The sequence below is a fragment of the Eptatretus burgeri genome, chromosome 10 (assembly GCF_056783735.1).
Source record: "Eptatretus burgeri isolate ZD-2024b chromosome 10, Ebu_testis_v1, whole genome shotgun sequence".
Classification (NCBI taxonomy): Eukaryota; Metazoa; Chordata; class Myxini; order Myxiniformes; family Myxinidae; genus Eptatretus; species Eptatretus burgeri.
The window spans coordinates 43,322,836-43,345,803 of record NC_140970.1 but is presented as its reverse complement, the minus strand read 5'-3'; the positions used below and the strand labels follow the sequence as shown (position 1 = coordinate 43,345,803).

Sequence of the window (22,968 nt, the reverse complement as noted above, 5' to 3'; positions counted from 1 at the left end):
GTGGGGGTGGTGGGAGGAAGGTGGTAGGAAATGGTGGGGGTGGTTGGAGTGCAAGTATGTGGGGAGGTGGGGTGGGAGTAGTTGGTGAGAGCCGTTTTCAAGGCCGTGAGAGAAAGGGTCGCTTGCAAATATTGATGCACTTCGTACAAGTCTTGTTTTTCTCTTGAATCTGGAGTTGATAAACACAAGCGTGTGAACAATGGCTATAGTGAAAGCAAAGATGAAAGTGAAACTGTCCATGGAGGATGTGTTAAAGTTTAGGGCTTTTTGCTCACCAAGAAGGGCAATGCCAGAAGGAGAATTGGCCTAGTATGTCCTAATCTTTTCTTTGGACAAAGGAGTTGGAAAGGGAATTGCGAGGACCTTCCAAGTTAAGGCTCATGGAAGAGCAGAACAATAGAGGGCAAAGCATCAACAGATAGTGGGGCAAAAACGAAACAAGTGCATCACATCACAATACATCGATGACCTCAGTATCGTTGAAATACTCCATCGGAAAGAACTGAGAAGTCTTGCATGCAGTCTCATTTGGAATTACTTCGTGAATGATGTCATGACATGACTTGATGCCTAAGATGGAGAAGCGTAGGGTAATGCGGATATCATTTTCCACAAACCCCTACCTCCTCTTGAACTCTCTACACTCTCCAATCACCACTACCTAACTGATATCCCTCAGTAAGGTAGTGGTGGTTTGAAAGTGGAGAGATTCTCCCTTCTCAACAATTCTCCCTTCTAAACTGTGGTCTTCCTCTTTTCATCCTACCTTGCTCCCTCAACCTATCCACTCTTTTTGCCATTCTCCCTTCCCCGATTCGCACCAAATATCCAGCCCACTTCAGCCGGTGTTTCACCAATCTCCCCATCAAGTTCATCTACACATCATTCTTCTCCCTCGGTTCATCCATCTTCCTCCTATCCACCCTCTTTACTCCCACAATCCTCCTGACCCAGCTGTTCTTGCAGACCTGCAACCTCTGTTGTTGTCTCTCTGTCAGTGTCACCGTTTTGACACTAAAAATATAGGACGGCATCACACAAGTCACCAAAACATTCCCTTTCAATTTTCTTCATATCCTTCAGTCTGGCATTACTCCCTCCACCTACCTCCATGGATTCGCACCCACCTGAATCCTACTCCACATCTCTGCCTCCGACTTACCATCCCCGGTCACTGTTCCTCCCAGATACTCAAACCTATTTCCCTGACTGATCCTTCCTTCCTCCAAAATTCTCTACCAGCTGTCTCAGCATGAACATCCCATCCATCGTCCCCCTACCCTTTCTAAACCACTGCTGCTCGTCGTCGATCTCCATCGCCACACTCTTCTTTATCCTCCCATATACAGAATACGCTCCAACACCTTCATGATATGACTGAGTAACGTAATGCCTCTGCACTTCCCCGGATCTTGAGCATCACCCTTCCTCTTCCATATTGGCACAATTAGCCCTGTCCTCCAATCCTCCCGAATTTAAACCTCTCTCACACATATTGTAATAACCAGCCTCTTCATCCAACTGATTCTAACTTCTCCCACAGAAACTATAATGTCTGTAGGCACATCATCAATGCCTGGCATTCTTCCCTTCTTCATCCTCTTTACTGCTGTCTACACCTCCTCCTTTGTGATCTCTACCACTTCACTTTCCCATCTACATAACACACAAGCTCGATAATCGCCATTGCTTCCATCCCAGTTCAACAGATCTTTGAAATACCCAAAGCTTAAATACTGCCTCCCACCACCATACTTGATCACCACCCCTCCCTCCCCTCTTCATGTCCTTACTAACCTCATCCCTGTCATGAGCCAATTTATGGATCACCTTCCCACCATCCTCTAACTTGTTACACACCTCCTCTACCATATCATTCCTCAACTTATCCACAGCTCTCCTTACTAATTTCTTCTTTTGCCCATACAGATGCAGCAACCCTGCATCTGGTTGTCCCCCTCTATCCTTGATCTTCTCGGTCCTCTTCCAAATTTCCTTCTTCTCCCCAATTGCCTACATTACTTCCTCTGTCCACCATACCTGATTTCTTCCTCGAATCGATGATGTACTCTTTCCTGATGTCCTTCCACACAAAACTTCTGCAATTCCCCTAAACACATCTCGGTACTCCTTCCACTCCTCCTCCAAACCTTCCACTTCTTTGTTATGTTCCTCATACCTGTCCCTCAATCTCTCCTTGTATTCTACAGCGATGTTCTCTTTGCACTTTCCCCACCTAATCATCTTCCGACCCCTGGTCTGAACCTCCCTCCTTTTCTTCATGTGCATATCAGACTACCAGCTTGTGCTGGGTGGAAACATGCTTTCCTGCCACTGCCTTACAATCCGTGATCCTCCACAACTGTCTCTTCCTCACTACCAACAAATCCAGTTCCTTTCTTTGCTGTCCACTTGTGCAAGTAATTTTGTGGCTGTCCTGCTTCTGAATGAACGAACCAGCTATGGCCATCCCATTTCTCTACCAGATCCCGACCCTCTCTATTCCTCCTTCCCTAACCAAATTTACCAACACATTCCTCTTTACCTGATTCCGCTACTCCCACATGTGCATTGAAGTCCCCCGCAATGAACAGCATCACCTCCAGCTCAACCACTCCCATCCTCTCCAGACCGACCTTGAACTCCTGCTTTTGTGCTTCAGTCCTTCCTGTTTGTGACCCATACACCAACACAACAAATGCCATTTGCCTCCAAATCACCACACATGCCATAACTATCCATCCCTACCATCCTTCTCCTCTGACCACCTGCTTGCTAATCTCTTCTGATACGATTATACATGGAGTTCTGTGCAATTTTGAAGGGGCAGAAGTGAGGGATGTTGAAGGAAGGTTAAATGATATTGTATCGGGTCACGACAGGGAAGACGTTGGTGATGGTACACCGAGGAGCAAATGATTTCGGGAACGTTTACTCGGAGGATTTGAAAAATGGGTGCGGGATATTGGGTAAATGATTGAAAGCAAAGCGGTTGTAAAGTAATGTTTCTGGTATTCTCTAAGGAAATTAAATATAATTTATGAGCAGAGCAATAGAATGGTGTAGAAAAAAAAGTTTTTGCATTTATTTACGAAGCAGTGGGAATAATTTCACGGAAAAGGGAGCGGTTCCACAATGATGGCCGTAGTGAGATAAGGAATGCTATGAAGGAGAAGCGGAAGGCATTTATTCGGTACGAGTGAGTTATGCTTGCACATTGTAAGCAATGATGATCCAAGCTTTTCCATTGTCTCGGGTCACTCACCTGCATTTGATTTTTCATTTATTTTCATTAATTATGTTTGTGTTTGTGTGGGGTATGTTTGTGTTTTTCATGTTCAATATTATGTTTGTGGGGTAGATGGAAGAACTTCATAGTAGAGATAGGATTTTATGGTGGAGCATGGTCTGTGGACGAGCTGGAGACATCTCGATGTAATTTAAGTAGGGAAAACTGTCAGCTTAAGATTGTTATGTCACTACATGAAGAGATTGCGCTGTGTTAACTAGGTAGGGTTTAAGGATAATTTCTCCCAGGATGTGATTGCCCTCTGTGACTTTTTCCTACGTTTTTGCATTTAAAAAACCGGAAATAAAAGAACCACGCTTTCATCATCGACGACGAACATTTCCAAGTAGGCAAGAAACCCCACCTTCCCGGTTTGGTTCACATTATGTACAGCCTTTTTGACTGCTGGTTGCATCGTTGGTTGGGGCGTGGCTATGCCGCTGATGCAGTGCCCCTGTTACCAGTACACTGGTGCTCATTTAGCCGATCTCAGAAGGATGACAGGCTGAGTTAACTCCCTGGTGTTAATTCAGTGGTCAATGGGGCTCAAACTCAGGACCCTAGGATCCCAAGCCACCACCCTAACCGCTAATCTTCCTAGATGGTAACGGCAAGCCATCCCTTTGAGGCTGATGATTGGTCGGGGGACATGAGAAGGTGCAAGAGACACAAGAGGGTACGACCGGGGAGCAGTTAGTTGGGGCGAGGGACGCCATTGAGACTGTTTTGCTGGCTGGCTTCTCCTCTCGGCACGACGAAATAGCAGCGTGATTCTTGTTGTTCGTACTGGGTTGAATTTGTTCACGTGCTGAAATAAGAAGCGAGCCGTTACTGCTTAGCTGAGTTGACGTTGTACATTTACGAGAGAGAAGAAAGAAGAGGAGCGCGTCTCAGAAATAACTAGGCGTTATCCAGTTGTGTGTTGGAGGAGGAAGGCAGGCCATTGTGGCAAGCGGACCTGGTGTTGAGAGGAGTGGGGTCGGCATATTTGGTCATAAGAAGAAGCTGTGAGGCGGTTGGTGAGCCATGGCGTTGAATCGCACCACACGAATACCTCAAACAAGTTGCCTGCCCAGAGAGCAGCTTTGCACCATTTTTGGTGCAGTTTCCCACACAGGACGACGCAGTTCGATCCCCAAGCTCATAAAAGATCATCTCTGGACATAAAGCTAAGTGCCAGAATAAAGGAAGGGATTTTCTTTGAATTTATCTTTCCTCTTGTCTGTTTTTGTAACTGTGTGTGGAGACGTCTCCACTCTAGGCTTTAAATTACCTCATGATTTGATTAATTTTATTACATCTATTATTATTACATTTGATTTATTTCCATTATAAATATTTGATTTATGTTCTTAAAACCATTAATTATTAATATTGATTGTGTCTGTCTATTTGTTGTGGGTTCGAGTATAAACCCTTGGTGCTTCCGTTTGGTACATGCCTTTGCCACCCTCCATCCCATGTGCACTATAATCTCCAAGGATCACGTGCTCGCCTCCAACATAGAACTGTTCGGCTATCCATCCAGGTCAGTCTTAGCCGGCGTGGACACGACATCTGGTGTCAGAAGTGGGATTTCTCGAGCCCCCCCCCCTCCGCCAACCACAACAATTGGCATTAGAGTGGGATTTGAACCCTGATCAAAAATTGTTGATCAGGAGTGGGATTTTTTAATCCATCGGGACCTCGACATTTGGTGCCAGAGCGAGCTCAGCTTTTACAAAAAGGAAAAAATAAAAAAAGAATTGGGAACCTAAATCTTTAAACGATCACCTCTCTACCATTGAGGGAGATGGGCTTGTCGTGATGAAGGTACAAATTTTATATTTAATTGGTGTCGGGAGAAAAGAACTCTTGGAAATTTAAGGGGATTTTTTTTTTGAGGAAATTAAACGCATGCAGGGAAAGACTGGATGAGATGGTTCACAAGATGGCGTTCTTCATGCTAGATAGTGAGTATGAAGGAAGAGAGCCGAGGGTGGAGTTGGCTGAGAAGGATGGAGTTGAAGTTTTCCCCATCCCAAGCGTCGCCCCCCCCCCTCCACAATAGCAGGAAATGGGATGTGGGGAGCGGGTGCATTGGCTCTCCAGTTCACGTTGGAACAAAGCAATGAAATAAGGTTAGGGAATGAATGATTGGAACACAAAATTGGAAGGGAAATGAAGAGACAGAACGAACACATGGATAAAATTATGGAATTAATGAAGAGTGAATTGAAGAGACAAATTTATCAATTGGAGGGACAAATTGATGAAAAAAAGGTGGGAAATGGAAGACATAATTAGAAAGGGAATTGGAGAGAAAATAATGAGACAAAATGAACACAGGAACAAAATGATAGAAATAATGCAACAGCAATTGCAGGGACAAATTGATAAACAAAGGAATAGCATGAGGAGAATGGAAAACAAAATTGTTGAACAAAGGAATAACGGGGAGGGAACGGAAAACAAGATTAATGACCAAATACAGGAAATGAATGAACGATTGGAAAACAAAATTAATGAACAAAGGAATGAAATGAGTGAACAAATGAGTAAACAAAGGAATGAAATGAGGGAAATGAATGGACACTTGGAAGGCAAAATTGAAGGGAAAATGAAAGGCATCACTGATCAAATGAATGAAATTAAGAAGGGAATAACACAGGAATTGGGGGCACGAATTGATGGAATAGAGAAAAGAATGGGACTCTGAATGAAGGACAGACTGGGAAAATTTGAGACGAAATTGGAGACTGAATTTGAGCTAAAACGGGAGGAAATGGCATTGAAAATAGAAGAGGGTAAAACCCAGGCTATCTGAATGGGGGGGGGGGGGGAGTTGGAAGAAGAAATTGGGTCAACAAATAAAAGAATTGACAAAGTAAACGAGGACCTAGAGGGCTATCGCTCTTGTGTGGATGCCAGAATGCAACAGCAGGTGGAGGAATTGGGATTTTGTAAGCGCCAAGGTGGTCGTTTGGCTGAGGAGGTGCAAAAGTTGGAAACTCGTGTAACAGAACAAGAGCGAGTGTTAGTTGATGAAGGCTTATTGGGGCCACAATCGCCTGGGAAAAGGATGGATGAGATGTTACAGGAGCGGCTGAACACTTGGGACGATACCATCGAGGGAGAGTTGATAGAACGAAAAGTTTCTGTCGTTCTCAAAGGTGACGATGATGGTTCTGTTGAAACCATACTTGGGCTGATTGACTCGTACAAAGCCAATGGTGGAGTTAAACTGGACTTGCTGCACTTTGGCATTGGGGATGATGTTACTGAGGAGGGTCGAGCATATTTGGCAGAGCCAATGTTTGAACCATTTGCAGAACATGTAGTAGAGGAGAGCGACAGTAACGTTGACGTGCCAAGTACCACACAAGTGGCTGATCTTGAAACAATCGAAAGTGAGCTTGCTGATCTAAACTGTGGAGAGAGAGGATTGACCAATTTTAAAAAGTGCAAGGGGATTTAACACTCACAGATGGACCTCAAGAGGAAGAGCAGGGTGCAGATGGTGTCGATGGGGTGGGGGGGGGGGGTGGGGGGGATTTGAGTGACTTGCTCCTGATCCAGGTGAGCTTCAGGACTCGCAGTCCTATTATTTATATCCCTTCTAGCCCCTTTTAATTTACTAATCAGACATTAATTCTGCTTCCACTGTGATATCACAAGCGGATTTGCCCCAAAGCATAACTTTACCGGTAAAGTTCTCATCAAGCCCATATAACCGATACCGGCTAAATAAGCTCGAAACGTGATCAGCCGGTAAAACCAGCAGTGTTTCCTTTGAGTCCTTGGAGCGGAGGAAGCTCAAGGGGGCAGCGTTGCTCGGGGCTTGTAGTGAGTCAGTCTGAACAGCCCGGCCGGAAGGTGTGCGGAGCACCGAGGAGGACGGTCTGGCGGAGCTCTTGTGGCGTAGGGTCGTGCTCCGTGCATGGTAATACTCGCTGTGTTTGGAGCAACGAGCCGCCGCTAGGGATTCCCCTTGCGGACCTTCAATCATCATCGACGCTTGTGGCAGAGCTCGGGCCTAGCTCAGAAAGTTTCCTAAAACTTCCCTTTTCATCCCCAACCTTCAACCTTTTTGTTTGTATCTCGGTGGGGCCGATCGTGTCCGACGAGCCACGTCCTTGTCTTCTGGTCGAATCCCGAAGTTGTTTTTCTGTTTTTGGGAGACACTGAATTGATTAATTATTTTTATTTTAAAAGTTTTGACTCGGAACTGTTTTTTTTGTTGCAACACACTCGTAATACCTTTATTGGGGTTGGAATATATTGAATGTATTTAACTTTAAGTAGTTGTTAAGTTCAGCGTTTTTTGGGATTCCCTCGATAGTGTATGTTTTTCAGCAACCTCACTTTCACACTAAATTTAGTGATTAGTCTCCGAAAATCAGGGGCTGAAAGTGTTTTTCCCTCCTATTCCGCTTCCCTTTCTCTGTCTCTTCCTCTACCACCCAAGGAAACCCAGACGCAGGAAGAGGCCACTCATTTCGTCATACCTGTGCCATATCCACACCCCTGAAACTCAAAGTAAACAGGGTGGGGGTCTGGGGTAGAGTGGAGGATGCAATAGAAGGGGGAGCCTGAACTGATGAGCACCATGCTTCAAAACACGAGGTGCATAAAATGTAAACTTCGTATTATTATTATTATTATTATTATAAACATCTCAATATCCAGACACGACTTTTCCAACCAATGTCCCTGTACCCCTTTCTCCCCTCTGATTCCAAGCATTTACCCAATGCTGTTTTAAACATCTTTATCAAAACCCATTGTCATCACCTCCTTTCTAATGTAAAAGGTCAGGTCTGCATCAGCCGCTCCTCTTTGCTTACTCTATCTGGTCCTGGAATACATATATCTCATTGTCTCTACGCTGAGCCAATCCTACAGCAGTTATGGCTTTTCTCAGAAAAGGTGACGGACGACACGATAATCCAGATGGAGCCTCACGAAATGCCCCTATAAGGTAAACACCATCGCCTTCGATCAAGAAACTATCCCTCTGCGAACACAACCTGAAATCCTATTAGCACTACCTGTAGCTGCCTGGCATTCAGTTGGCTGGTTGTCCTATTTCGCCCATACAATACCACCTATATGTCCACCTGTTACATACCAAAGACTGCCCCTTGCTTTATATGTAGTCTCTGTTTCCATTATTCTTGTCCATGCCTAATATGATTATGAACCTTGTGTTTCCTCCCCTATTTCTAACAACCTCTTCTTCAACCTCATTTTGATTTTAATGTACCAGACTCTTTACAGAGCGTTGGTACTCCCGAAGCAGTTTCCTTGGCAAGGGTTGTACTGGGTTGTTTGCCAGTGCCACCCCAGCATTGTTTGTCCATGCTTTATCCTTTTAAATGCTGAATGTCAAGTAAGAAAGCAGCACGTACCATTAAAAAAAAGTTTTTGGTATGACTTGGCCAAGGTTTTGACAGCTGATCTCCCAGACTCAGAGCAGATGCTCCAACCATTATGCCACTGGGTCTGGTCTTCTACCTCATACTCATTCCGATACATGTTTTTACCTTCGCAAACTTTGTTGCGAAGGTTATGTTTTGATCGCTGTGTATTTATTTGTGAATATGTGTGTTTGTTTGTTTGTTTGTTATTCGCATAACTCCAAAAGTATTGAACTGAATCGCAGCAAATTTGGTGGGATGATTGGTTATTATCCGAGGACCATTTGATTAGATTTTGGGAGCGATCGGGTCAAAGGTCAATGTCATGAAAAGGTCAAAATCGTCTTTTTACTATAGCGCGGTCAATTTGTATCCAATTTGCATGCAACCAATGCCAAAATGTTCAAAATTCAATGCCCCATCTTGTGATATACGATATGACACAATGACGTCATTACCTTTGTTAGCGGTTTGGGTCAAAGGTCAGGGGGGTCAACGACATTTATTATCATAACGCGGTCAATTCTTATACAATTTGCATGTAAGTAGATTCAAAATGTTTAGAATTCAATTCCCTATCCTGTGATGTGTAATATTTGACAGTGACTTTATTGGTGAGTTTAAACCATTGGGGGGCGGGGGGGTGGGAGGGTGTCGCTGAACTTATTTCTTATAATGTGACCAGTTGTCATCAGATTGACTTGACACCGACACCCAAAAAGGTGAGGGAGTTCATACAGAAATTGTACAATGTACGTGAATCAGTGTCAAACAGCAGGAAATTTAATGTTTTAAGCCATCATAACACATATCAGATGGCAGATGTGGTATGGGATTAAATACCCTCACAATCAACGGTTTGTGGTGGGAGGGGGGGGCAAAATGTAGCGTTGGCGAAGGTATGCGCTCTACTGAGTGCCCGTTCTAGTTTTTTATTCCTGTCTCTTAATCCTCCTCCTCCTCCCATGTTCCTCCTCTTCTTCCTTTTCCTCTTAATCCTCCTTTTCCTCAGTGGTTGATGGTTGATCAGTGCCCCAGACGAGATACACTTCTAGTCTTGGGGGATTTCAATTCATCGACTGGAACTGATAGGGATGGTTATGAGACATGTGTTGGTCCCCATGGATCTGGAACTGTGAACCAGAATAGCACTAAGTTCCTTGACTTTGCAAGAAGTCATGGACTTAGGGTGGCCGGTTCATGGTTTCAGTGCCCACAAGCTCATCGCTGGACTTGGTATTCCAGTGCTGGCGGTGTGGTAAAGGAGATTGACTATGTCCTCGTTTATGGTCGCTTGAGGATGATCCAGAACTGCAGGGTCCACTGGAGTGCTCAGTTCCTCAATACTGACCACTGGCTTGTTGTAACAACTCTGAAGTTGCACCTTAAATCCAGGAGAATGGTACCATCCCAGCCGAGGCTGGATGTTGGCAAGCTTAAGGATGAGAGGGTAGCTGAGGAGTTTGCAAACAAGCTGAATGGAGATTTGGGGGTCTGGGTGCTTTGGGAGGTCCTGGGGAGTTGTGGAGTGCCTTCAAGACCACCGTCCTTGATGTTGCCGGTGGATGTCTTGGAACTCACCGTAAGGCAAAGAAGAATTTTGTCTTGAGGGACACTGGACACCATTGACCAGAGTCGCAGGGCAAGGCTGAATGGCAGAGCTGAGCTGTTCAGGGAACTGAGGTGTAAAACTGTACGTGCACTGAGGGTGGACAAGGAGGCCTATGTGCGAGGAATCTGTGAGGGGGTAGAGCATCACCTGTGGTTAAGTGATTCTCGTCCTGCTTACAGGGCAATTCGCACATTGCGTTCATCCAAGCCCGTCCCTTGGTGTACTGCAGTTAGAACAGAGGGTGGTCGGCTCTTGACAGAGGACTCTGAAGTGAAGGCCCACTGGGCCTGTTACTTTGAGTGGTTGTCCCAGGCTGATCCCCCAGCTGTCGAGATGGACGTCAGGGGTGTTACAATCCCTGTTGCTGACCCTCCAATCAACTGTGGTCCACCTTCGCTTGTGGAAACACAGGCTGCGGTGAACCGGTTGAAATGGGGTAAAGCTCCAGGGATCTGTGGCATCCATGCTAAACTTGTCAAAGCTGGTGGAAATGCTGCACTCGTGTCGTTGCATGGAGTTCTGTGCTCTACCTGGAACACAGGCATCATCGCAACTCACTGGAAGAGGGGCCTTGTCCCTCTCTGGAAAGGGAAGGGTGATCGCCAAGACTGCAACAACTACCGAGGGGTGACGCTGCTCTCAGTGCCGGGCAAGGTCTTTGCTCGGATAATTCTTGATAGGGTTTGCCACCATCTGCTTGAGCACCAGCGTCCAGAGCAGTCAGGCTTTACACCAAAGAGGTCAACGATTGACCGTATCCTTGCTCTTCGTGTCCTCACCAAACGCAGACGAGAGTTTCGGCAGGGGCTGCTTGCAGCCTATGTTGATCTCTGTAAAGCATTTGATTCAGTGAATCGGGATGTCCTCTGGAGGATTCTTGGTCTTCGTGGGGTGCCATCAAAACTGATCGATCTGATGTCTGAACTCCACTCTGGTACTGAGAGTGCTGTGAGATGTGGTGGTACCACCATCTCTGACTTATTTCCAGTTGTTACTGGAGTTTGTCAGGGGTGTGTACTGGCCCCCACACTTTTCAGCACTTGTATGGACTGGATTCTAGGGAGCATGTCGGAGAGATCAAGCTGCGGTGTATCGTTTGGGAATGTCAAGATCTCGACCTTGATTTCGCAGATGATGCAGCCATCTTTGCGGAGACTTTAGATATCCTTTTGGGGGCCCTCGAGGTGCTGAATGAGGAGTCTGAGCCGCTGGGATTACGAGTTTCCTGGGTCAAAACTAAGATCCAGGCTTTCAATGACATCTTGGATGCTGCTGTCCTGTCTGTGTCTATTTGTGGTGAGGATGTTGATGTCCTGGAGAGATCCACTTACCTCGGCAGTGATATTCATGTTTCTGCTGGCTGTGAGTCAGAGGTCAACAGACATCTGGGTCGAGCCTGGGGTGTCATGGATTCATTGGATAATGCGATGTGGCGCTGCCGGTACCTGTGCGGGAGGACGAAAGTCCGAGTCTTCATGTCCTTGGTGCTTCCAGTCTTGCTCTATGGACGTGAGACTTGGACTTTGACCAAGGATGTGAGACGGAGACTTAATTCCTTTGGTGCCAGGTCTCTTTGGAGAATCCTTGGCTATTGCTGGTCAGACTTTGTGTCCAACGAGCGGTTGCTGAGAGAGACTTAAATGAGATTTGTTAACTGCATAGTCCGTGAGCATCAGCTGCGGCTGTATGGACATGTGGCTCGTTTTCCTGATGCTGATCCTGCTCATCAGATTCTCTCAGCGAGGGAGCCTTGTGAGTGGAGGAGGCCAATGGGCTGACCACGTGCCTCGTGGTTGCAGCAGGTTGATCGGCATCTCAAGGAAATTGGGATGGGCCAGACTTCTGCCTGGGGGATGGCCAGACAGAGGCCCCTGGAGTACCAGCAGAAAGTGGATGCAGCGACGCCCTGTTTTGGCGCATGCTCCCATTCCTGACCTGACCTGACCTGACTTGAATCATGAACATGTGTGTTGTTTTGTATCATCCAATTCTCTTCTTTTTTTTTTGCTGCTCTTCAGGATGTTCCTGTGTTGACTGCATTGGTGCAAAGATCCATGAGAGCTCATCGGCTGCTGGCTGCAGTGATGGCACGGCTACTTTCTTCACGCTTTCAGCATATTCTCTGTATGATACTCGCATCTCTTGCTGTTGTGGCGTTTTACTACTTGGCAGGAGATCACGAGAACTTTTCGAGTACCACGCGCCGTCTCTTCTCCAAGACTGCAGAAACTGGTGCCAAGTTACGGAACTCTGCAGGTATTGGGAAAGATGTGGTTTTTAAGTTTCGACAGCTGACAATTTTCAAGGCTTAATGTAATGGTACAGCTTTGATATGTGATGACCCCCTGCTTGTGGGTAACTTCTAGTAATCTACTGAATACTGTGACTGTGGACTGCAGGGTGGACGTGAGGTCAAACACCTCCACCCGCACGATCATCAATTTAGCGACGGACCATCGAAAGAGACTATACGTCATCCGGCGGGAAAGCTGGACAGATCTTTGCTTCAGTTTTCAGTGAACAAAAAAACATCGAACGAGAACCTACTGCTGCAATAAGTTCCCCATTTATTTAGGACTCTGAAACCGAGCAACCGCGAGGAACTGTCACGATTTGAAGACACCCCTAATGAGTTTTGGTGCTAATTGCCAACGGCTGTGGACTGACTCACGTCGTGGTTATACTCCCAACTCGAGCGAAGTCGATGGTGTGCCATCGCAAATCCCCACGCTTCCCACCTAAAGCAGAGTTGAAAGATCTCAAAAAGTTCCACCAGGAATGACCCAATGTAAAATTTAGTTAAAAAAAATTTTTCTTCCAGTATTGACCCATGTGACCTGAAGATCCCACCCCAGGGGGCAGGGCCAAAAATGATACGACACTTGCACTTCATGCCATGCGGTGATCATAACTACCAAGTTTGGTGAATTTCTTCACAACGGTTTAGGTGGAAATATTGTGACAGACAGACAGAAGGAACAGATATTTTTTTTGCATACCTTGTCGAGACTCGTATGAGAGCTAACACACAACACACAGCAAGGGGGGCATGAGACATACAATATCCCCCCCGTTTTTTTCAAAAATATTGGGGATAATAAACCACGTACCAGGCCAATACACAGGTGTTGAAAACAGGCTTAATCCTACATGGGTTTAATCCAGGGTGGGGATGAGTTTGAAAACTTGGGATTGGGAGGGTGGGTTGAGGACTTGGGGTTGGATTGGTGGAGAGGGGGAATGGGGAGAATGACAAGAGAAAGAGGGGAAATACCTGAGCATGGAAGATCTGTGGCATCCCTGAATGTTTTGCAATGCGCAAGAGGATGTTTGGTCCTGTGAGTGTGAATAGGGCAGAATTGTTGCGGATCTTCCATTCGATGACGAGTGTGCTAATTTTCAGAAGGCGACGCGACTGCGGCGGTCGGGTGCTCAACATCCTGTGGCAGCAATTCACCCGTGACTTCGGTCTTGCTTACTCTGACCCTTGGACGAGTGTCATGAGTGAAGGCAGACATTCTGTTCCCCGTAGTGAGTGGAGCTTTCACCTTTGTAGCCAAAGAACGTGATCTGTCATCATTTCCTGAGGAAACCATCAGACTGAGGTCATTTTGAATCTTTGCATTGTGCTGAATGAAGGAGGCGAGCATCGAAAATGGCGGAAAGGTGACATTGTGGGTTTTTTTTATTCCTGAAGATCTCCATCTTCCAATGATCCACGAGGTCGGGTGGAAGCTTCACTATGATTGCTTTGAGGGACAGAGACATATCGACAGCTGCATGTCCGGGAAGAGAACCATAATTTTTGGCAGCCTCTATTTTCTCGACGGTATCCCTAAACTTCTGCAAAGTTTTGTGGTCATGAGGAGCGACTTGAGGCAAAAGTTCCAGCCTGTTTAGCAATGATTATGTAACTGCTTCATCAATGCCAAATATTTCTTGAAGGTGATTCCAGACTTGCTCTAAACCGACATCAGGGTTAGAAATGTAGACTTGGTTAAGATGCTCAACGAGTGTTTTGGATCCTGAACCATCAGCCATATGTTGATCAATGAGGTTAAGCTGTTCATTGGATGCTAGCAGTACTCTGATCATGTTCTGGAAGGCCGCACACCATGTCCTGAATTTCTCAGGATTATCTTCAAACACTGAAATTCTGTTTGGAACTTAAGTCTTGACGAGACAAATGGTTTACACAGTCTGACATGGTAGGCATCACTGTTGGCATGATTGATGGCTTGACTTCTTGACACAATAGCGAATGGCTGGAAATGTTGTTGCCGAATGTGTGTTGTATGGCCTCACAGCATATGCAGGTACACCATGGGTGTATGTTAGATTTGATGAGAAATACACCGATTGGTTGTCAGTTGTAATCCCACGGCGAAGTAAGATCAGTATACACGGTGGGATACTGAGCGGTCGTAACCTGAGCCAGATTTGTGACTCATGAGCTGATAATGGGGCACATTAACACACAGAAGGGGTCGACGTGCAGCTGTGACTCGTAGCATTGGAGAAGGATGATGACATGAAGGTTGTGTGTGGGGCATTCGGTGGTGGCTGGTGAGTTGTGTCTGATAGAGCTGGCATCATGTTATACTGAACAGACAGAACTTGCCTGCTGGACACGTTTGATGTCAATGGGTTCTCCATGGATGCTGGTGCTGCAGCATTGTTGGCTGGCGAAAGAGAGTCTGTTTGAAATGCCACTGGTTCGAGCAACATAGCTGGATCAGCATATACCCAGGTATCCAGTGGAATACCTTCAGTATCGTCTTCAGACAGAATGGATGGTAATGATGACGTAGTGTCCCTGGACAAGAGCATTCTGACCTTCTCCACAGGTGTAATAATCCAGTTGCTGAAGTATTGTGAAATTCGTCTTAATGCAGTGTGGCAGTAATCGCCTCCATGTGAGCCTGAGCTACAGCAGCGTCTTCTTCCCGCTTCAGCTGTTCAAAATATATCTGTTGCTGCATAGCATTAAATTGTTACTGCATCTGTTGCTGTTTGAGTAGCAATCGAGCTTCGTATGACTTGCATCCCATGGCAGCTCTGACAGAGGCCTTGGCTGCTTCTGCTTTGGCCTTCAATAAGAGGGAAGACCAAGGAGAGTTGGACGAACCAGTGACAGACCGTGTATGAAGCGAGCTCTACATGGCCGCTCCTCTTCCTCCTGGTGGCGACACGAGCGTGGTCAGGTTTTTACTATCCTGGAATGGTCTACTGTCCCACTTCTGGAATAAGAGTGCTCCAGGCAGTTTAATCAATACTTGCAGAGATTTAAATATTTTTATATTTTATTTAAACACTCTAAGTGCGTCGGTAAAAACCATGCCTTTTCCACAAAACCACACATGCTGCCATAACCGGGAAGTGTCTGCTCGCTGTCTGCAGTGGAGATGATGCAGCACATGGGCGGAGCATAAGTTTGCATGAGGCAAGACATTGGTGGAGCATGAAAATGCATGAGGCAAAACATGAATATGCATGAAGCAAGACATGTGTGGAACATAATGTACATTTTATATTCAACCTTGGTGACATCACATGTGCCAGGAACACGCATGTGAGAAGGGACAAAGCCCAATGCGGTGAAGATAATCCAATCGATCCGAAGGATAAATGAATACAGACCGACCGAATGTGCCCAATTAAACAATGCGTTGGATGGAGTGGCAACGGAGTGGGATGCAGACGGACCGAGGGACGACCAACCGGCTGCAGGGCTGAAGGTAAGAGTGATGAGGTGAAGGAGGGATTGTCGAAATTAGGTTTGGCGAAGGGGATTATTGGTGGATTGAGAAAGACAGAAGGTGGATTGTTGTAACAGACCGATGGGGGTTGAGAGTAGCAGAGGGTTTGGAATGGACTGGTGGGGTGAAAGATTGAAAGGAGCAGAGAGGAGAGGGAGGACATCATACTGGAAGAACACAAACTAACCTCAACACATGCCACCTAAAACCCTTAGACAAGGTAAGAATGACTAGGCATTCTTACCCTTCGCTTTGCTGACGGATTTAACCAAAAGAAGGCATGTTGTGTTGTGCTTCACAAATATTCTGCTCTATTCACCCTATCATTTGCCCCAAGGTCATCTTCCATCTGCTTGGAAGTCGGCTAACATCACCTTCATCAACCATCCTTGTTGCTTATATTTGGCGTGAGCAAAAATCACTTCCACTTCACTGCGAAGCTCCATGTTGGACTCTTTGGTTTGAACTTCCGTTTAAAATGAGTGAAATGAAACATTTTGAAAAGTTTGATTTATTATCAGTCTGATTTCAACATCACCACTATGAGTATTGTTAAGTTGTTTAAACTTTCTTTATACAAGACGAGAAGCACTCGCTCCCTACGGGAGCCGTGAAGGGGGTCATGTTATTATGTTTATGCCTATTTTACTCCAAGGGGTCCCAGGATTACACACCCAAAAAATGGTTGCGATCGTTGAGCTGTTTTTGCGGTACCTGGGAACAGACAGACGGACAGACGGTGAAATTATAGTAAGATCATATGATTTCCTTTCGTCATTCCATGCCAACCCACCTTGTGGTTCCAAGGTGAATGTCTTGGTTTTTTATAAAAAATAATTCTAAAAATACATTTATTATTAAAATAACCTTTAAAAAAAGATTCCACCCTCAATTCCTCAATTCATCGTTTGAGTGGGCTATCTACAAATTTTGGATGTAACAATGATGAAACTCTTTGCACACCACTCTCTACTGGTCTCTTCTATAATTCCCTTCCTTTTTCTCAAGTTATTTTTGCAATTTTCCCCCTTCTGCAAATGTAATATGTAGATTGTCATCATTTTGTACAGTTTACACCTGGAAGGAGCATTGCACACAATTTTTAAAGTTTCCGGTCTTGCCATGTGGACGGGAGGTAATTGAGTCTGATGGTGGTGCTGCCATTACAGGAGCACTGATTACGGCCGTGCAGCAAACGGGGAGGCTTTTGGGCCCCGAACCAGATCGGGAAGTGCTACATGGGAAACACAAATCCGCTGGAGGGAAAGATCACCATGCCATTGCCTTGGACACGAGAGCATCAGATGTTGCACTCAAGGAATACCACATTCTGTCCATGTTCACCAAGGTGGACCAGAACCATGGTCTGCAGGAAAAGTTCAAGATTTGCATGAAGTCCATGGTTGAGCATGCGAGCTTTCGAGGTACAGTTAATGTTCAAGGAATAATTATTGTACTTTCACCAGCAAAGAACCCATCCATAAAGACTGGTTCATTCCCCCCACCTTTATGATTTACTAGCACAAAGGTCAGAAATGTGTGGCACGCAAGATTATTTGAAGTGGCACGCACAATAAAAGTCGAATTAACAACGAAGAAACTAAGTTGGAAAAAAAAAAAGGACCCGATTAAAAACTATGCTTGACTGCTCTGTCAATCTCTAAAAAGAACAAAACAAGAGTTTTCATTGGGTATCATAATTTAGAATCCAAATTATGATACCTAATGAAAGCTCTTTGATGGAGAAAGAAAAACGATTCAGTTGGTTTATTTACTAAACTAACAGAGCACCTGTCTTACGGGCGATCTTGTTCCAAGCATTCGTTCTTCTGACACATACTTTTTATTTGGGCGGTGTATAGGCAACTGACAGCTTGGTATAGGAAAAAATAAATAACCCAGGTTACATGCATGAAGCAATAACATACCTACTTATAATTCAAAACACCTCACAGCACTGGAAAATGTGGGGACAGGAATACTGAACTGTACATGGTGAGGACTTGTAATACCGTCTCCCACCTGGAGGCGGCGCTACATGATACACATTTACATAGATAATTTGCTTCTCTTTCCCCCCACCCCCACCCCATTCGACCAATACCACCGGCAAAATTTATAACACTCCTATATATTAATTGGGGTCATGTTGATCCTAGTAGCAAGTCTGGATGTAATCAGTCGAGAACTACAGGAGGAGTTTGGCCAACCAATCTTGATTCGTAGAAAATCTCACAAGTGCTACTGATCACATTTTTTTTTTTTGGACAAAATGGCGGTTCCCAAAAAGGAAAGGTTAGATGTTCACTCATTTCAGCCCTCTTGAAACGACGAATACTGATTTGTTCAACATAAAGACTGTGTTGTTTGTACTCTATGTTGTGAGAGCGTTGTTTGCCGCACATCAAGTCTCCAACGATCAAATTTTCAGACAAAACATGAGAAACACTTCAAGGATGAGGCGGACAAGGCTGAGTCAATCAAACGGGCCATAGCAAGGTATGGAAAGCAAAGCACTGTCTTTACTAACATCTGTTTCAGTAAAAATGAAGCCACAGAGGGATAAGCTACAAAATCGCAAAATGTCTTGCAAAACATGGAAAGCCATTTACAGACAGGGATTATATAAAAGAGGATTTTCTCAGTTGTTCAGATGTTTTGTTCAATGGTTTGCCCAGTAAAGACACAATCATTTCCAGAATTAAAGACGTACCCATGTCTGCCAGATCACTGGAGAGATTCATAAGCGAAATGGCAGAAAACGTTAACAACCAACGGACGTTGATGTTTAAAGTTGGAGTGGTATTCATCGTCACACTTGAGAAGGTGGATATAAATGACGTTCCACGGTTAGCAGTTGTGAGATACTGTGACTCAGACGAAGTTCAAGAAGAGGTATCGAGACGTCGGGAATGTCAAACAATGTCCGAATTGGACCAACGAACACTTTTGTTTTTAGCGGTCAGTACTGCTGCTAAGGTCAATTCCGCAGTTTAGATGTAGAAATTCAGCTCAGGTTAAGAGATTCTCGAGGTTATGGCATGTGCAGAAATTAAATAAAGGCACGAACACTGGCGTCTCCAGGCGTTTATAAGCATTGTGCTGTATCTAGCGATTCATAGGTATGATGAGGCATTCAATTGACGTGAGCGAGGATAGTGAAAAACAAAATATTTTGAGTGCTTTATCATGAAGAAACTGTTGCGGCCTGTTCCAAATCAAGGCATTGTTGAGCAGGCCGAACAAAATGGCAAATTAAGGCTACAGCAAGCTGACAGAGGGCTTATTAAGGGGCTGACCAAGGATGACACCTTGATAAAAGCTAATTAAGTAAGGCCGTTAATTTTGTTCAAAAGGGGTGTTTAAATTAACCCAAACACCCAATTTGTATTCATGCACTACCTTGGCATTCCCTTAGTATCCATGCAAAGTTTCACGCTAATAGGTTTGATGGATTTTGAGTTATGGAGGTGACATACACACATATTTATTAGTATAGATACATATAGTATATGCCTGGTTTTTGTTTAATCGCTCGGGTGGCAGGTTTGGGATCCGAGGATCCTGAGTTCAAATCCTTCTTGGCCATTGAATTAATACCAGGTTTGGTTGACTCAGCCTATCATCCTTCTGAGGTCGGCAAAAAGATTACCAGCTTGTTGGAATGATTGAGCCATTCAAGTATCCTGTGTCAGAGTGGTGACTCATCCAGGGTTGTTCCTGATATCCCAGGAGGCTGTGTTGTCAGCACCAATTCTCTGTACAGGGAATGGTCCCACTGGATGGATGGATATCGTATGCTGATGATTGCATTAAGATATTGAAACTTTCAAGATTTTTCTCATCCTCACAAAGCAATTTTAATGCCATTGACCTGAATTATTTGTTAATTGACCTGTAGTCTTTATCCAGTGGTAAAATAAGCCCTTTTCCTGATTATTTAGCATCTTTCTGTGATGTCTTCCTTATGATTTGGGGTAAACATTTGGTTTTTCCAACAACCAAATTTTTCTCTTCAAACCAACGACAGAAATGCATTTACTTCCCATTTTAATCTTCCACATGGAGATTCCTCGTCTCGTCGACAGTCCGCAAAGACGCTTCTTGTTGCAGAATGTCATGTATGCATAAAGTTAATCTTTTACTTGGAATTTTGTATCATGATTAGAGGGTTTTTTTTTGTCTTTGGGTAGTTTAACCAGATGAAAGTCAGAAGGTGACAAGTCTGGACTGTGCTTGACTGTGCATGGTGGATGATACAAGAACTTCCCAACCATGATTTTCTAGAATATCCATGTCCTTTGAAGTTTTGTAAAGTAGGAGTCCTTTGGTGCCCAGTTTTCACTCACCTTATTGAATTTCAAAATGAGAACGAACATTTGTTTCCATGCTTGCAACGCTGATATCCAAGTCTTATGCAATTTCACATCTTGGAATCCTGAGATTCTCCAACATTATCAAATCGACACATTGAGTGCTTGTTGGGTGACAGCAGGTTGTTGCATGTGAGGATGCTAAACATCGCTCACCAATTCATGGTTATTTTTTAACTCACCGTACAACTCAAACACAACTATTTCAAAGAAGAGCATCAGCACATTATGCAACCAGTTTCATGTGAATTTCAACCGATTCTATGTTCTCCTTCACAATGATCTTCCCCATACACCCCTGTGCCCTGTTCCACAGAACATGTGCCTATCTTGGCCACCATCTTCATTTTGTACAGAATTATCTGACCAGTGCTGTGGTCTGTGGTCTTTTAAATATATAAATATGTATATATATATATATATATATATATATATATATATATATATATATATATATATATATATATGTATATATCTACGAGTATATATGAGGTGTGTTCAAAAAGTATCCAACCTTAATTTTTCGTGTGTAAACAAATGAAGCTTGGGAGGCGTGGTTTGGTGCAGGTATGAAGGTGATCCTAATCCGTATGCATGAATATTTTCCCAGCTGCAGAAGCTGTCAGTCACCGACAGACTGCCGATGAGTGAGGAAGTGTAAGTGAGCGCCGTCAGATTTTCGTTTTTGACAAAATGACGGAAAAACTTGAACAACGCTACTGCATCAAATTTTGTGTAAAGCTTGACGATTTCCAAGTGGAAACGATCCGCAAGATTCAACAGGCCTTCGGGAACGAAGCAATGGGCACCACACAGATAAAAGAGTGGTACAACCGCTTCAAAGATGGTCGCTCATCAGTGGAAAGTGAAGCTCGTTCTGGTGGGCCCTCAACATCCTGAAATGAGATCGTCATTGACCAAGTGAGGACCCTGCTGATGCAGGATCGTTGAATTACGATCAGAGAACTTGCAGACGAGGCGGGCGTCAGCATTGGATCCGTTCATTCCATTGTGACTGAGGATTTGGGCTTAAGGAGAATCTCAGCGAAGTTCGTGCCAAAGCTGCTAACGATCGAGCAGAAGCAACTCCATTTGGAGATCACACAGGACATGCTGGAGACTGTGAACAGCGATGCCAACTTCTTCAACACAGTGATCACTGGCGATGAGATCACAGTGATCCGTCATTTTGTCAAAAATGAAAATCCGACGGCGCTCACTTACACTTCCTCACTCATCGGCGGTCTGTCGGCGACTGACAGCTTCTGCAGGCGGGAAAATATTCACGCATACGGATTAGGATCGCCTACATACGTGCACCAAACCACGCCTCCCTAGCTTCATTTGTTTACGCACGAAAAATTAAGGTTGGATACTTTTTGAACACACCTCGTATTTACAGTGTGAATGAAAGCATTACTATGACGGTTGCACAAAGTTGGCGTGAACCTTTTATTGCACAGCTTGAAAAAATAATAGATCCATGCTGAAATTTGTGCAAATTATATGATATATATTTATATGATATATATATATATATATATATATATATATATATATATATATATATATATATTGTTGTGGTTCTTGGAACCACATGCACACAACAGTCCCAAGACAGTTATTCCATTATTATACGTGTCGATTGTCCCCTTCCTTTGGTTTTGCGGGACAACAAGGAAGTGCATTGCGATGATCTAATACCGAGGGTTGCTTGGATAATTTTTTCCTTCATTTCATCCCTCCTCTTCTTCTTTTCTGATTATTCCTGAGGTAAGTCAGCCACGTGTGCCTTCGCTGTTAGGTGGGGCCTCGTGGAGGCCAGCGTGTGTGGTGCCACGGTGGGGAAACTGCAGCGCCGAGTCATGTGGTGTGCTTGTTGGTGCGGGATTATCGACTCGAGCTTCCGATGATCTGGGGAAGATTGCCGGTTGCATTAAAAAGGCATGCCAATAAGTACCTCTTAAGAGGCTGCACGAATGGTGTTTTACACGGCACGGAAAACACAGCCAGCACGACGCCCACGCTGCACGAAACGCGTACGGAGGCCGCTAAAGCTGACTCCACGCCATGTTCGACAGGATACGAGTGTGCGGGTAGAAGCGGCTTGTTCCTTTTCAAACTCAATACCTGACACATATTGGTGTTCACCCCGTGCACACACTCGCGGAGTCATGTGAACGTGAGCGCTGGCCACGTGCGTAACGGCGGAACCGTGCACACTCTATGGAATGTGCTCTAAAGCAGACACGTACGCCGCTTGTGAGACGTGCACAGATTTATCCATGATGATGTACCTTCGGTCCTCGCTGGCAGCAGTGGATTCTCCACAGATGGTGAATGTCTTCTCGTCTCTACAGCCAGCGAAGCTGCGATCGAACCAGGAAATGTACAGTGCAGGCCACGTTGGCGCGTGCGGAACGAACGCTTTGATCGACTCAGGTCGAACACCTGGGCGGACATGCGGGACCCTCGACCGGTCGCGCGGGCATGGCCCGGGGGTTTTTGCAGGATGATTCGCATGCCAATTTCGGTG

General features: G+C 44.9%; 1 protein-coding gene across 5 annotated transcripts in view; it reads left to right on the top strand.

The window, feature by feature from the left end:
• The first annotated feature begins 7,053 nt into the window (after window positions 1-7,053).
• XXYLT1 (xyloside xylosyltransferase 1) overlaps window positions 7,054-22,968 on the top strand; it is a 34,902-nt gene continuing 18,987 nt past the window's right edge. For 2 of the 5 annotated variants that reach the window (XM_085898045.1, XM_085898043.1), the window contains exons 1-4: window positions 7,054-7,211; window positions 7,737-7,894; window positions 12,319-12,556; window positions 17,229-17,483. In XM_085898045.1, the coding sequence (XP_085754171.1) occupies window positions 12,355-12,556; window positions 17,229-17,483 (457 nt within the window). In that variant the 5' untranslated portion in view covers window positions 7,054-7,211; window positions 7,737-7,894; window positions 12,319-12,354. Of the gene's footprint in view, window positions 7,212-7,736; window positions 7,895-8,228; window positions 8,250-12,318; window positions 12,557-15,469; window positions 16,467-17,228; window positions 17,484-22,968 lie in introns of those variants that run through there. The other 3 variants (XM_085898044.1, XM_085898046.1, XM_085898047.1) reach the window with 3 other exon arrangements.